Raw genomic sequence first — 17,144 nt, 5'->3', positions numbered from 1 at the left:
CTGTAATGGTAGCAGACCGTTATTTGACAAGAAATATTTGTCTGAAAACTGTTGAGTTTCTCTTAAAATCCCAGAATGAAGCTAAGAAAGGTTGACTGGCAACAAGACAAACAACGGCAGCCGACCTTACCAACTCTTATTTGATCTGCAATGAAAATATGGCACTCAGACCCAAGTAGTACAGAAAATAAATGAGAAAGTTAATGAGAACACAAACTGTTGCCTTCAGGGTTTTGTTCTTATCTTTTTGTTCTAATCATGGTATTGGTTTGAAATTCTAGTATCATGACAACCCTGTATTATTTGTATGAAGAAGTTGACAGCAGGATAATGGCAGACTGTGGTGAAAATAATTAAAATCTTGTACTTCATTTCTTTAATTTTTTTTGACAGTCAGATATCACAATATATAGTAATGTACAATATGATTGATTGATTAGCACAGAATTCCTGTACTACAGCGAGAACAGGAATATCTTAATCCAACAACAATATTCAAATATAAACACACTACTCATAACTATGTTTGTATATGTACAGTATATTATTCATTTAAAATTAAAAATGTGGTTTTCATAGCCTTACAAGATTCATTAAAGCAAGACCCTTTCCCTGATTTACAGAGGTTGCCATCTTGTTTTGACCTATAAATTCCACAGTTTGTATCAATGCTGAACTTGCACCTGTAGTTGAACCTGCGCAACATGTGATGGTGCAGTTCACAGGCTAATACTGCAGAGTGCGTCTCAGAAGGCCTCTCCTCCAACTTGTTTCTGACTCCTGACTGGGATTTATTTCCTCCGCAGACCAGGGCAACTGGAAGCCATGAGATAGTTTAGTATGCATGCATGTTGTAACTCACTAAATACAATTTAAGTGGGCCAGCCAAGTTCATTTCTATTCCACACATTCACTGGCCATTGCTGCATCTGCCGCCACTAGCACATTCCCCATTTAGCTGCACAAAAACAGTGTAAAGCCCCACAGAGTCAATGGCCTGCCAAGGTAGCTGGAGTGAAATGTTTATCACTGCTGATGACCAAAGTGTTTTATCACAACCTCTGAGCCAGGCAGAGGTGTCACAACTCTCCAAATCCTTGATTCAATTGGACTCGCAATCTTTTTTCTCTCTCTTACAGCGCAGATGGGTCTGCCATTTTTAGACTTGTCTAGAATCATTGGTTTTATGTCATGATAACTTGATTTCCATTTCACTTGTCCACATGGTGTCAAGTCCATCATTTGTGTGCAGTGTACCACCTAAGGCCTTATTGTCAAATTTAAATCATTTATTAACAATATAAATGTAACCAGTTTTTCCACCACCAAATAAGGTCACATCTGATGAGTTGTTTCCGTAGTAACATCTACGTCCTTATGATGCATGCGGCGATGTCCTGGGCTTTGCTACATGTGCATAACAAAGCTTACACACCGTGGTTATCTTGTCGACAACACAACAACGTTGTTAACACAACTCACAGGGAATGCAAAATATTTCCACAACGGTGATTTCAGAGAAGCGGGAGGGGGTTAGAGTTCAGTCAATGTGTCGCACAAATCAGGAGTTGGTAACTATTAGTTTGCAGCAGCTTCAGGTTAGCGGAGGAGGTAGCGTGTAGTTGTGTAACAATGGCTACAACCACAACACTGTGTTTTTTTCCCCTCTGGCACACCTAAAGGACATCACACTGGCATACATAGCGGGTAAGTGTGTCCACCTCTGCTTTACAGGGTAGTAATATGCCCCACTTTCAGCTTGTCAGTATTAGGCAGTTTACGGTGCAGCTGGTGGATAGTTGTTAGCATGTTGAGCAACTTTCTGAGACTTCCTACCATCAAGGAACTTTAAATTTCCAATTTTTCAAACTGAGAGAGCATAAAATCTGAATCCTTTCCAGCCCAACAAATGTACTGGTCTGAATTGACACTGCTGTCTTATTTGTCTGTGTACTGGTTTATTTCCAGGTTTAAGGTGGGTAGTGGGAACTGTGGCGCATGTGCAGAGCCCCCAGGTCAGCTTGAATCCAAATGAAGATATGCATGCAATAGTAATTTGACTCCAAATCACTGGTTTCGAAAAACTAACTTCCAACGAACGTAACTATGGGGAGCGTCAGCAATGGAAATTAAATAGAAAACAATTTCATTAAAGGCCCTGCGATGGACTGGCGATCTGTCCAGGGTGTACCCCGCCTATCGCCCGATGTAGCTGAGATTGGCACAGCACCCCCGCGACCCTCTGGCAGAGGATAAAGCGGTAGATGATGACTGACTGACTGACAATTTCATTAAAGAGAAATTCTCTTGAACTACAAATGGAAATGTATCTATAAAATGTATGTAATGCCCATCCCCAACTAATGTCCAGTATTAGTTGGATTAACAGAATATATGTTGTTTTTCTGTAATGTCAAGTAAACATACTGAATGTTACAAATACGGACAACAAAAAGCCCATCATAGACACTGTCACATATATTTATATGCCATGTTGGACTGTGGGGATTGTCTCCTTTCCTTCCATAAAGGATGGTCCCATGTAACTTACACTAAAGTAGATCCAAAAAAAACAATACATGTTTTCTCAGTATTGTGAGAATTCAAACAGCTCTTTTTATTGCTGCCACTGAGATATTGTATGTCTGGGCCACATCACTCAGTTAAATTAAATGAGGATCCACATCAGCCATTCCATTCCAGTAGTGGTTATTTCTCACCAGAAGTTTGCCCAATTTGTATGTCATTGTATTCTTTGACCACTGGGTTGTAAATGTGCATGTACCACTTGACCTCCTCGCATAAACACAAACAAGTCTCCATGCTTACTGTCATTTTCGTTGTCTTTTTTTCCAAAACAAGTACACATGGAGGTGCTTGTGTGTGCCCTCAAAGGGTCCACGCCACCACAGACACGGGAGGATTATAATTGCATCACACGGACCGTAGTGGACCTCTGTGGACACAAGGACATGGGAAGTCTGACTCGAGTCTAACAAGTGGTTAGGCCGGAGGTTGTAACAAGTAGTTACTTGAGTAACTGTTGACAGAAACTGAAACATTCGGGTCACTCTCCTGTGAACTCTGGCATCAACAAGGCTTTTTCCCCAGAGAACTGCTGCTCACTGTGTAGTTTCTCTTCCTCGGACAATTCTCTGTAAGCCCTAGAAATGGTTGTGTGTGAAAATCCCAGCAGTTTCTGAATATACTCCAATAGTACCAACTGTCTGGCACCAACAACCATTACACAACCCCACCTTTAAAGTATGGCTGCAACAATAAATCGATCGATAAATTAATAGTAAATAATTTTGACAATTAAATAAGTGTTTTATTAAATAACTAATAAAGTGCTCAGATTTTTCAGCTCCATATAAATAAGAAATTAAACTAGACATTTGAGAACATCATCGTTTTGTGGTATGGGAAACACCAACCATCATTTTAAAACATTTTCTGACATTTTATTGACCAAACAACTAATAGTCACTTGTATCACTTGCCTTTGCCATTCTAATGCTCGGTTTGAACTTCAGCAAGTTGTCAATATTGACATTAAACAGTAGTTGAACAGGTTTAGCTGATATATATATTGACTAATGGGTGTATGTTGAGCTAACAACATACACCCATTTTCTCCATGCACTATTATCTCACAAAAATGGAAATGGACCACGGTCGACTTACTTTTTGTGTGATTTCAATCGCGATTACATCGAATATTGCGTGATAGTATATATCGTCCCATCAGTAACTTGCAAAGGCAGAGTGCCCACAGTGGTGATTTTGGTGACAGACGCTGGGGATGATGGATGGATGGAGGGGGTGGGGGTGACTTACGTATCTACTGATGATATTCCGGAGCAGGGTGAAATCCATCATTTACGCAGCTCCGGCGGCGACTAAACTCTGCTACAGAGACGTTCAGCTCTCCTTGGTTCTTCGTAAACGCTACCTAATGCGGCTCTTTCCACCAGTACCCATCGCTTCTCACCATCAGGAGCACCAGCGCCGCCTCCGCCGTGACTGTGATAGCGAGGAGCAGCGCTCTCCCAGTCGGCTGGTTTTCATGGCATCGCTGGGAAGAGCCACATGCAGCAACCGAGTGATTACAACGACCCGCACTCACGCTGGTGCTGCCGCGGCTGTTGGCTACATTTCACAGCGACCTTCACAAACCTCCACACGGGCCGTCTCGCTGGTGAGACCACTCACGGGTGAAGTGTTTTCTTCCTGCGGCAGACAGACAGACGGTGTCCCGCTCTGTGCTGACCGTGGAGGCTCTTGGTGAAGCGAAGAAGACGCGAAACGTCCACAAGCAGCCAGCGCGCGGCCGTCAGATGACTGCTTCGCGCATGCGCACTGAGGCGTCCTCGCATCTATGGCATAATCCACTAAAAGAAGTGACCTACATGTTTTTTTTTGGGTTTTTTTTAAAGTAAGCTTTCATTCACTTTTTTAAATCTACAATATACACAATAACAAAATATTTACCCATTGTTCTAATTACAAAACAAAACAAAAATCTACCAAACAAAAATAAACAAAAAACCTCAGCCCCTCTCAAACAAAAGTGTTAAATGTAAATAAATAAACACAAATATACATACATTAAATGTCCTCAGCTTCACCTCCAGCAACTTCTGGGTCAACAATATGTAAATTAACAAACAAACAAACAACATTTTATGCAGTCATATGCATGTTCAAATAATAATGAATTTTTATTTTATCCCACCACAATTTACAATCTGCAAGTATTTATGTCTTGAGAAGAAGCAACAATGAGATGTCCATAAACCTAAACTTTTTCCAGGTCTCTTTTATATTGACATTTTTTCTTTTCTTGTTTCCCTACAAACACATCTTGCATGTGATTTGTACAAATGTGATCATTTATTTATGTTGACCTAATATCTGTTCGAGGCCAGTGCTGCTTGATGGGGTCTTATGTTTAATTGTTTTTATTACCTAGAGGAACCTCATTTTTTTTAATCTATTTGACTTTATTATAAAGTCACACTAAAAAGATTTTCTGTATCTTTTTTCTTGTTTTAATGTTGCTATTTCATTCAGTAGAGGTGTCTATGCCTTCTTTGGCTTCTCTTCTTCCCTGCACAATCTCTTATTCAAACTTTCATATCACTAGCTATTGCATTTTTTTACATGATATGAAAAAAAGGAGTGCTGGATAACATTTTGAGTACAGTCATGGATTAATTTACCCACAAGTAATTAGAAGTAGAGCTGAAACAAATAATCACTAGACAGGAAGATGAATTGGAAGCTGTTTTGAGCACAAGAGCCCAGCCTGTACACACTGTAAAGAAACTGATGTGTTATTTATTTTTATTTTTTGCCAACTGTAGCCTATATTTAACTTCAGCGTATAATTAGAGACATTTCACATGCCCCAAATGCTTCACTCTCTGGTAATGTTCTATTAAGACATTCACCCTTTACAACTGCTGGAAACTAAAGGCTTTATTCATGACACAATATTGTAAGAATACACTTGAGGTTGGCAGGTGAAGAAAAGAAAATTGCCTTGCTAATAAACCAAGGAATGTATTTGTAAGATATTATATGCATCCTTTCATTTCTAAGGAGCTGATTCTGTTTTTAATATTAGAAAATAATGAATCCATGTTTTCTAAATCAGGATTGCAGTTTTAAATGTTAATAAAGATTAAAGTAATACATTGCATTGAGTTGCATTTAGCTTTGTATTACTAGAATAAGGGTAGTATTTTTGAAAGATTGTGCTTCCCAACCTCCGTTTCCCCAGAGTTGAGAAATATCTTCATTCTTTTCTCTGTAATGTGTCGTGACACTTGTTTAATGCAAATTGGAGAAGTATTCCTTTAAATAAAATATCACCACTGTCCCTTTTCAGAATTATGAATTCTAACAGTCGTACCAGTCAAATAATAATAATTTTTTTCCCATGTATTGCTCTTAATGGACTAATTAATCATCATCATTATATCATCATTAACATAAATAAAGCCACAAGATACAATTTCTCATATCATTTCTCATAATGTCCATGATTTCCATCTCAGTACACAGTTCAAAAGAGTTTTTTTTTTTTAATAAAATTTTGAATACAGCCCTCAATGGGTTGCTGATTTCGGTTTTATTGTTGGATGTTACATCGTTTTCTGGATCCATTACTCTTTTTTTAGCAGTATATTTGATGTAAAGAAGTCAAATGATGATGTAAAATGCTGAAATACGCAAAATAACGCATGAGAAGTCCAACATATTAAGAGATGCAGAGATGATTCATAATTCAATTCTGAACTGTTACATAACAGGGCTCGTGTTTAGCAAACATGCCATTATTGTGCCTGTTGTCACACACTGCAACATCTGTCATTAAGAGGAAATTTAAATAGCCACTCCTCCACCTGAAGAGCTTTCCTGAGGTGGCAGGACATGATGTTTGCCTCAGACATTTCATTTGTGGAGTTATAACTTTCAATTAGTGCAGACATTATTAATAATACATGGGGAAGCAGCACTTTAAGCTCTGACCTATACCCCTGCTTGATGCCGCTGTTTCCCTCCCTCAACACTCCAGGGGCACTTAGTGTCTAATGATGAGTACGCCTCAGTGGACAGATTACAACACACTCTTTGTTTATGGGCTGTGACAAATTATTTGCATGTTGTGTTTTATGTCCTGGTCATAGTCATCCAATTTTACCTGTTTATGCAAAACAGTGAAATTAATGCATTTATAATTTAGGCAGATACATAGGAGCATATATTTAAAATAAAATAATAATAGCACAAGTTGATGTTTGTTGTTGAAAGTAGAGTTCCTGCTGTTCTGTCACAGTCCTCTGTGTGCATGGATGAGGGAGAAGTGCATATGGGGCAGTGGGTTATTTTAAATCATGTTGCCATCACTTCCCTGAAGTCTGTGTTTATGGACAGTCCTCTTATAGCCATAAGATATTACAAATAGGAGTTGTTTAAGTAACCAAGCGGTGTCAATATGACCTGCTCATCAGCATGACACATAGGGTTCAAGACAAGAGAAACACACACTGAAACAAAGAAAATGGTTGACAACTTGCCTCACTTAATTAATTAATTGATAGCGTAAAATATGAAGCCCTGTTGCCTTACAGCAAAAAGTCCCGGGTTTGGACTTTGCCGTTCTCCCTGTGTGTGCATGGGTTTGCTCCAGGTACTCAGGTTTCCTCCCACAGCGGTTAATTGAACATTCTACATTAACCATCGGTGTGAGTGTGATAATGAATGGTTGTTCGTCTCTGTGTGTTGGCCCTGTGATGGACTGGTGACCTGTCAGTGGTGTACGCTGGGTTTATGGAATGTGTTATGTTTCTGTAATTGCACTCATGTACAGTGGATATAGTGAAACTGGACGGATGATCAGACCACATGAGACATGCAACAGTTTTTACATGATGTCCTGTGTGTTTTATAATCATTACAGCACTTGTTATGTGGCATGTGATAAGTTTGTTGAGCAAAAACAACATCTATTTCGAAAAGGCGTTTATCCCAGCAACATGTAGGATGACAGATATTCTACATCCACTGAGGTGAGCACTTTGGTGAACAGAAGTGTTATTAATATTATAGTGTTTACATTTTTTGTACAGTTTGTTGAGCCCAACTTGTTTTAACAAACATCACTTCAGTGTTAAGATGATATTTCCAGTTCTGAAGTGCAAATCCTATAAATTGTTAAGTGCATTGTTGGGAAAAAAAGACCTTAAAATTAAACAATCTTAGCTTTGGCATAAATCATATGCTTTAATGGTACATTGTGCATCTCAGTCAGCATTATTTGTTGTCATGGTTCGACAAATGTAGGATCCAAATACAGGGTTAGTGTTTTAAGCTGAAGAAGACTTAAATTAAAAAAGTAAAAACTTAAAAAGCAAAAAAGGTGAACAAATGAATAAAAAATAATTAACAAAGACAAATCCTAGGAAACACAGGGAATATAAACCAGAACCAAACATCACTGAACAGGACAGATCAGGGACAAACAATGCAACCAAAACCAAATGAAAATTCAAGACAAAATCATGAGCAAATAACTAAAACCAAAAGTCCAGCTTTTACAATTGTTGTAAAGTGTTATTTACAACAACTTATTGATATGGTTAGTGGCCAAGTGGAGGGGAATTAGCCTTTTAACTGGAGAGTCCATGGTTTAATGGTTTAATGTTTACAACTGGTGTGTAATAAGAAGTAAAACTCACTCTCACTAACTGGTGTGTGTTCAACTATATAAGAAAATCTAACTCTAAATCTATTTGACAGTATAACAAACTTCATGACAGTTGTTTTAGATTTACTTTGAGCATTATGATAAGAGTTCATCACTCATTCATAAAGAATATTTGTTGTTATTATTTTGGAGAATCAGGTACTTAGATGACAAGAGAGTTTGGGGAATATGCTTAACAGAAAAAAACTGGCTTGTTTGAGCAGTAATCTCAGATATTTGGTGCCATCTAGTGGCCGTTGCGCAAAAGCACATCAGTTTTCTCAATGCAACGATGCTCAAGTGTCCCCTGGGTCAGAGTACACGGCTGATGCAGATTCAGGTAATTTAGCAGCTAATTAATTGGTTTGATTAGTTGTAATTGGAGGACCATTGAAGCAGAAGTTTACTCTGTATGATGGGAAAACAAATTAATTAGGTGATAATTAGGCCTTTAGTCTTTTGGCTACAGTTTATTAATGTGTGAAACTTAAACAGTATCAACAGTTATATTAGACTGATTTGTTGTTACTTGACTGAATGAGTTCTTGAGTGCGAGTGGTTGCTTGAGTGATTTGGTTGATGGATGGATGAATGAATGTGCATCAGAAGGAGTCAGCTCGTAGGATTCTCGCATGACCTCCCAACTCATGTCAGAGGTTACACAGTAGAACATGTGGTAAATGAAGCTTGCGAGACAAAGATTAAGCTCTGCGTACACACCTCAGGATGTCAGTCCCTCTCTGAGCAAATATAATAGGTGTGTTTGTGTCTCTGGCGGTGCTTGTGTGTGCGTCACATGCTTTCTCTCTCTCCATGCCCAGTGTTGGTGCCAGGAGAGCGGCTTAAACCTGTGTCTGGAGATGGGAGCTGTGGAGATCCCAGGGAGCGGATGCTTGGCACCGTGAAATAGGATTTGGGAAGGACCAAAGCAATGAAGCGGGGAGGGAGACGAGCAACTGCCAAGTCCTCTCTGTGGATTTGGTGGCCCCCTCCTCACCCCTTAAACACATTCAGACTCACATGTGCAGATATGAGGGAGAGAAACCGAGGGGGTGTGAATGGAAAGAGGAGATGGGAGTATAATAAGGAGAACAGTGTTTTGAACACAGTTGAGTCATGGAGACAGTGACCTGAACATGTGTTAACCAACTCGAACAACTCACTAATCCCACTGTGGCTTTATACCAGGTGCAACCTGACTGACTATGTGTGTGTCAGGTGTGCTCAAATCTGTGCTTGGTTTCCTGCCTGCACAATGTGTATCATCTTCTATTAGTGACATGTAGAGGTTGAGAAGAAAAAAAAAGAAACGGGGTGGGGGTGGGGGGTGTAGTAGGGAAATAAAGAGGTGGGACCACTTACATGGCTGTCAAAGGAGGTGATTGATTTTTCCGCCCCTGTTATCGAGACCAGCAGCCACAAGGACCCAAAATACTCCCCTGTCTGACAGACACACACACACATCCACACACGCACACACACGCACACACACACACACACACACACACACACTTTCTGTTTTCCATAACTTCAGAGGACATTACATTGACTTACATTCATTTCCTAGACTTAATCCAACCTCAACCATAACTACTACTACTGGCCCAACTCTAACCTTAATCTAACCCTAAATTCATCCTAACCATATACAACATGTCTTCACCTTCAAATGTAATTCATGTGATGGAGATCTTCTTTGTGTCCCTGTAAGGAAGACAAATCCCCATAATATGTAGGTCTGTGTAGCTGTTCTTAGGACATTACATTGACATCCACAGTAATTTGGACAGCCTAAACAAAGCCTTATCCTTAACATTAACCAAAACAAGTTAATGCCTTAACCCTAACCTTCACCATTACAACTAAATGCCTAATCCTAACTCTTAAAGGTCCAGTGTGTAAGAATTGACATCTGCGGTTAACCCTGAGTACATCAGGGGACTACAGTGGCCTTTGCAAACCAAAAAGGATGTTGTTCTTCTGCAAATTGAAAACTCTGGCTGGTTGGTCAGTTTGACCTTTGTAAAAATCAACAACAAAAAACATGGCTGCACATGATGGCTATCTCCACAAAGCCTAGAGTACATATTAAAAACCTAATTCTATATAGACGACATCAAAAACATTTTTTTAAAGCATTTACACATTTATATAAACATACTTGGTACTTTATTCAATTTACGTCATTAACCCCCCTAAATAACTTTAACCTAAACCTAATTCTCATCCCAAAAAGTTGTAAAGACCAGCTAAAAAGGTCTTCAAATTCCCAAAATGTCCTCACATCCTAGGGGGCTCTTGATTTTTGCATGTAAATCACAAAGATATACATACAAGTACACACACACACACACACACACACACACATATTAGCAGCATACACATGCAAATAAAAGATCATCTGTCCATCTGACCAAGTATCAGCTTGGTTTTTGTCTATTCAGCATAGTTGGCTGTGAGTACATGGAGCAGAGAGAGGAGAAGAAGAAAGGAGAAAACATACTTCATCATACCTCATGTGCCTGAAGCTGACAAGCATATAAGACCGAAAACAGCAGAAGAAGACAAAGAAGGAAGCAGGATGGATGAGTTTCATCTTAAATCTGTATGTGCTGAGTTCTGATCTGATCTAAAGTTTGATCTTATATTTTGGATAATAATAATAATAATAATAATAATAATAATGATAAACAAAGTACAACCAAAAATTAACAACAAAGAAACTTGCAGTTTGATATAACACTTCTTGTTCCCACCCACCTCTGTGCTGCTGGTGTATACATGTAAAATGCTCCCTCAGTCAGGTCTGATAGTATTGCTTGACAGAGCCTGTTTTCAGATGGAGGACACAGCATACAAACAATGTTACATTGTTTTCTTTTCATGAAGACCAAACAAAAGCAAAATAATAACATAACAAATATGGGTTAGGGTAAAATCAACCAAACTTACTGCAGTTTTGAACTCAAATCAGTATGATTAATTTAATGTTTCAAAGTAGAGACCTACCCCAACCCTCACCATCAGTCCCCTCTGTATTTTTTCTACCCTCACCTCTTTTTCTTTTCTTTCTTCTTGTTCCAACCCCCTCTTGAACGATTTATTTTCCTTTTTTTTCTTCCACCATTTCCTATACAAAGGACTTGTGTAATTTTGCCATTACTCATATTATTGGTGGTGGCTGCAGACTGAGTCTTGGCGGCATTCCTCAGGGGTAATTGGAAACTGCAGGTGTGAGAGGGCACATTAGCATACTCAAGCCCTGCACAGCATACTGCTTCAGCGCTAATGGCAGCATGAAAAGTACATCTATCACGCTAATGCAGAGGAGACGGATGTGTACTGTAGTTACACCACTGAGACCGGTCATAAAAATGTGATACCCTGTGGAGTTAGAGAGCTTGTGCACATTTTTTCCCAAAGTGAGTCGGTGTGTACTTTACACACAAAACGAGGGGAGAGTGAGACAAAGTAAAACTGAACACTTTATGTCTATTTTTATAAGGTTTACACTAGAGCTGAAACAATAAATCGATGAATTGATTATCAATCGATGACTAAATTAATCGACAACTATTTTGATAATCGATTAATCGGTTCAAAGCTTTTTTCATTATTAAAATAAGATTTTCGATAGTTTAAGCTTCTTAAATGTGAGTATTTTCTTCATTTATTTGCTCCAGATAACAAAGAAATCATTAAAAGCGAATCATTTTGGTTTGTGGACAAAACAAGACATTTGAGAACATCATCATTTCCAGGTTTGATGAACACCGATCAACATTTTTAAGGTTTTCTGATATGTTATGGACCAAACGATTCATCGATTAATCGAGAAAATAATCGACAGATTAATCAGATTATCAAAATAATCGCTAGTTGAAGCTCTAGTTTACACATGTAAAACCTCTGAAATCACTGAATTTATATATAGTGCATAATATTTTCCATCACATAAACAACAATGTTTCACATTACTTACTTACTAAAATATTAAGTATATTAAATATGAATATTACTTAAGTACTAAAATATTACTGTATGTATATATATACAGTGATATTTTAGTACTTAAGTATATATATATATTTATTTATTTATATATGTATATATGTATATATATATACAGTAATACATAAATAATAAGTAATACAATAAAATCAATACAATTAGAGGTAATTAAAATGAGACAATATACATTAAGAGCAAAAGGAAGAAGCCTCAGTGCTACTAGGCATTGAAAGCCAATCAAAAGGAATACATACATCATTAATTAATGACAACAGGATTCAAATAATTTGCTTCAATTAGAATATAGAAATAAATGATTGATGGATTTCATTCATCCAACTTGTCTCTGTAATAATATATAATGAAAAAATAAATTATGATATACATATTCTAATATAATAATATGTCTAACATATGATGTTGTCACTAATTTCCTCACGCTTTAGTGCAGCGTTTTTTTCATGCGTATTACAAGTTAATTTCTGTACCTGCAAAATTGTAATTGAATGGTGTGTCGCAGTGTTCCAATGTGGAGGAAAAAAACAATGAAGGTGAGAAATAATGGAGCTCAGTGCAGCTCTGATCGTAATGGGAATTTAGCTGCCTGTTGCCGAAGTCTGCGTGAAATGTAACGATAGTGGAGGAAGAAAAAAAAGATTTTGTTCTTTCCAAATCATGAATTTATCATTACAATATTATCATTTATTAGTTGAGTTGCTCCAAAGCATGGACAATTTTGCTTTGACTAAAGAGTTTAGAGTTTTTGTTGAACTAACTTTGGCTTCAGACGAATAGCTCCACATTGTTCATGATGGAAAAAAGACATAGGAAAAAGAATAGGAGAAATAACAGTCTGCTGATACATTATAGTATTGACTTTTTCTAAAAAAAAAAAAAAAATGTATTTAGGTTCAAGCACAAGGGACAATAATTATTTATAATCCCACTCATGACGCACCAATCCAGTTCAAAAAATAAATGACATGAGTGACTTCACTGGAACACGGTGCTGTTATCACTCATGTTTACTTCATGTTTGACCTTTTTGAGACATGAGTGGGTCAGTTATTTATTTGATAAGAGGAACATGTCTGAGTGCTGGATCCATTTGTAACAACTGAAGCACATTTTGTTTGACTTCACTCAGGTTTAATACTGTATGTTAGCCTGTTACTCTGTATACTGTATGTACAATTTACAGTAATCTAGTCTTTAGTTCTCATCTGTTAATCGTTCAAAGACACAGGAAACATATTCGTTTATCTATTTTTACACTTTACATTTATCCACCACTAAATGTCGATATTTTAAAGATCCAGTGTGTAAGAATTACCAACATCTAGTGTTGAGACTGCAACTCACGGAGACCTCCTCCTGTGAGGAAGGTGTGGTGATAATGCCAATCGTAAATGTCAAGGTTATATTGTTTGGGGTGCAGATTCTGATGATGTTTTTTTTACCAGATGCAAGAGATAACAGACTGGAATAAAGTGTACTACGGGACATTTATTGTTAAAAAGGAGAATTCTAAAAGTCAAATCTAACAGGGAGAGTTGGATGTCGTTGGTCCTGGGGTGCTGTAGGCCGTGTTGGGGACGCCTGAAATGCAGGGAAACAACCGCCAGTACGGGTATTCTTCTGTACAAAAGAGTGCTACTCAGGGCACTCATGCAGCTTCAAAATGGGAAAATCCACATTGTGGCCAGTTTGTCTGAATGGAATAAAAAATATGGTAGCTTCCATAAAGCAAAGCCCTTGAATACGTAAAAGCCTTGTTTTAAGGCTATGAAAACCCAGCAATTTAATTACAAGAAAGGTGATTATACACTTATACAAACATACTTATGGGTACCATATTCATCACCTGCCAGTGAGTACTGTAAGTACTGTAATGAAATTCAAATTCTCAAAAGTAAAACCAACTTATTTTTTCGATCTCCAATGTCACAGTGGCACCGGGACAAAAAAAAAGGAGGAATTGAAAGCAGAGAGGCCAATTTCTTTCCCGGTAGGTGGAAATAATAACACATTTACTGTGTGCCCCTTCATGTTCACAAGTTGAAGGGCACGCACAACTTTGTATGTGTTATTACCATATCCACACATATGTACGCACACACACATACTTGTAGGGTATTTCTTTGTCCTGTCTGAAGTCGGCAGCTTTTTTCATGTCTACAGAATGGCGCTGAAACTGCTTGTTAAACAATGACATCCACTGACTCCCAGACCCCCTGCTGAGCACATCTCCCTGCAGTTAGAGCGTCATGGAAGCGAACCAGCCATCAGCCCTTCCGAAAGGCTGTAGTTACCTCACGGTGACAGACTTGAGCACATATACATGTTCACGCTGCACATGTATATGTGAGAGATACATAAACACAGGTCAGAAGGTAAAACATGTCTCTAATGGAAGAGAAATTTGAGAACTGTAACCCACCATGACTTTCTCACTTTTTGTCACAAGGGTCTTCTGCATGCAGGTGACTGTCTGCTGGTAAACAACAGAAAATCAGCAGCACTAACAAAAATTTGAAAGGCTATATGTATAAATGACACCATGTCATCAGAAATAAGGACACATATTCAATTTAAATCTTAATTTAAATATTCATTTGTGGGCCAATAGTGCGTTTGGTTTTATATCTGATATGCCAATATATGCTTAACGCTTAGTGCTCACGTGGCACAGACCAGTGTCACAGGCGCACCCTTGGTAAATTGCGGTGGGAATAATAAACAACTCCTTATATGGACCTCCTGCGGTGTGTGTTTGTTTATAGGTCACATCTTCAGGCTTTACAAAATGTGTTTTTTTTCTTTGTTAAGTCAAAGTTTTGATTCATTTTATACCACTTGTTTTAGTAGTGATAAATGTGCAGCCAAGCAAACTTTGAACTGTGACTTTTTTCCAATGTTCGCAAATTCAATCCGCTTTTAAAATTACATTTTAAACCTTTTGCTCAGGTGTGAAAAATAATAATTTCATCAGATCGTCTATAGGTTGGTACATTGCGCATTCTTTTAGCCAATACATGTTTTAACATAATGGAAAAAGCAACCTACATGCTCTGTGTTCTAAGGGTTAATATGCTTGGACCAATAACCCATATCGATACCAATATATATATATACTGTATATATATATATGTTTTTCCCTGCATCCAACAGAGGGCCTTTAGTTTCTTCTTTGGTGAAATTAACATAATATTTTGCATACTCATTTTCACAGCAGATATAGATATACATTTTCTTCATTGTGCAAAAACATAGGTGACAAAGCTAGCAGCCCACTAGCCTACTGTTTTAGTCATTAGTCATAACAGGGGATCTTGGCACGTTTGCCGCTATTTGATAATACATTTTAAAGCCAATACCGTCTGATACCAAAATCTTGCTGCTAATATTGTGCAACCCTATACCAAAAAAATGTAGCACTTGTAGCACTTCAACAATCAGAGCAGGGTCAGTCAAACACAGAGAGGTCACAAATCAACGTTACACAACCCAAAAGGCCTCACTACCCCTCTCAAAAATGTCTCGACCAGACGAAAAGAAGTTGAATACAGATCCAGGGAACCAAAAGAGCTTCAGCCAAGGTTTGCAAACACTCTCTCTGTAAATAATGTTTTCACTGTCTGTCATTGTCACTTGTGATAATTCTGCTGTTGCTGGTCTAAAGCAGACACACTTCCACTTCCAATCTCCGGCCAATACTGACGCGTGACAATTTACCAAATAAGTTCATTCTTAAACCGATCACCATCAGTCCAAAAAATGCCCTAGCCATGTTTAAACATTACGTTTTTAATATTTTACAATTTGTTTTACGCCATGCAATTGTACTAACTGCAATGCTGGGCGGGTTGTTAAGTGTAGCACCATGTTTCATTCATCCCATTCTCATTGGGAAAGCAGTACTTGAAGTGGCAGGCGTGTGCTCCTCTACGTACTGCTTCGCTCATCTGCTTCAAGGGTTGATGTGTTGTGAATTCACACATAATCATCTGCAAACCTTGGTTTTAAGTGGATATTTTGAGTTACTGTTGCCGTTCTCTCATTTCTAATTAGGCTGGTCATTCACCACCGACCTCTGGCATCAACAGGGCATTTTTTTGCCCAGTGAACTGCTGCTCACTGCATATGTCCTCTTTTTCTGAGTAAATCACCTTTCCTCGCCATTGTCATGCTCAGTTTGAACTTCAGCAGGTTGGCAAAAGGGACTGCCATGGGCTGCCATGTGAGTGAACGCATCAAAAAGCATTTGAAAACCTAATTAAGTAGCTTATGAGTAGACTTTACTCGCTTTTGGATTTGGTTAGGCTGACTTCTGTGTTTGACTTGTAATGACCCTGAACTGTTTGGGTCAGATTCTGAAAGAATAATTATTTTACTAAATAGACCAGATATTGTGCTTGAAAACGAAAGGCATGAGGTGATTGTTGAGAGACGTATGAGATGTTCTGCATCTTAATTCATTGGGCAGTAAATGTGTTAAAGGGTGGAACTGGAAAAATGACATGCCTACGTGTTTTCATTAAAAATAGGTAAATACACGTGTATGTGGTGAGTGTCAAACGCCGATGTGTTGCTTGGGCTTTCTTTGCAGGAGGTCATGATACTTGTGTGCTGGCTGACTGTGAGGGATTATTATGGGATTTGGGGTGTCTCGGTTACCACTGTGAGATGATAATCACAGTGGCTGTCCTCTGATCTCTACAAGGATAGCAGTGCCAATCAAACTGGAGACACTCGGAGACGAAGAGGGGGAGAAACACACAAACACACAAACACACACACACACACACACACACACACACACACACACACATGCTGTTGTAACGGGTGAACACGTGTGTGATGTTTGCACTGGCTG

The 17,144-nt window shown here is 38.3% G+C and overlaps 1 protein-coding gene across 7 annotated transcripts in view; it reads right to left on the bottom strand.

The window, feature by feature from the left end:
• The window catches only part of LOC131448394 (phospholipid-transporting ATPase IH-like), a 40,587-nt gene extending 36,239 nt beyond the window's left edge, over positions 1 to 4,348 (bottom strand). For all 7 annotated transcript variants that reach the window (XM_058620806.1, XM_058620815.1, XM_058620833.1 and 4 more), the window contains exon 1: positions 3,841 to 4,348. In XM_058620806.1, coding sequence (XP_058476789.1) covers positions 3,841 to 3,882 — 42 coding nt within the window. In that variant the 5' untranslated portion in view covers positions 3,883 to 4,348. The remainder of the gene's footprint in view (positions 1 to 3,840) is intronic.
• Positions 4,349 to 17,144: the final 12,796 nt, after the last annotated feature.

The sequence above is a fragment of the Solea solea genome, chromosome 2, assembly GCF_958295425.1.
Source record: "Solea solea chromosome 2, fSolSol10.1, whole genome shotgun sequence".
Lineage (NCBI taxonomy): Eukaryota > Metazoa > Chordata > Actinopteri > Pleuronectiformes > Soleidae > Solea > Solea solea.
This window is presented reverse-complemented; position numbering and strand designations above follow the sequence as displayed.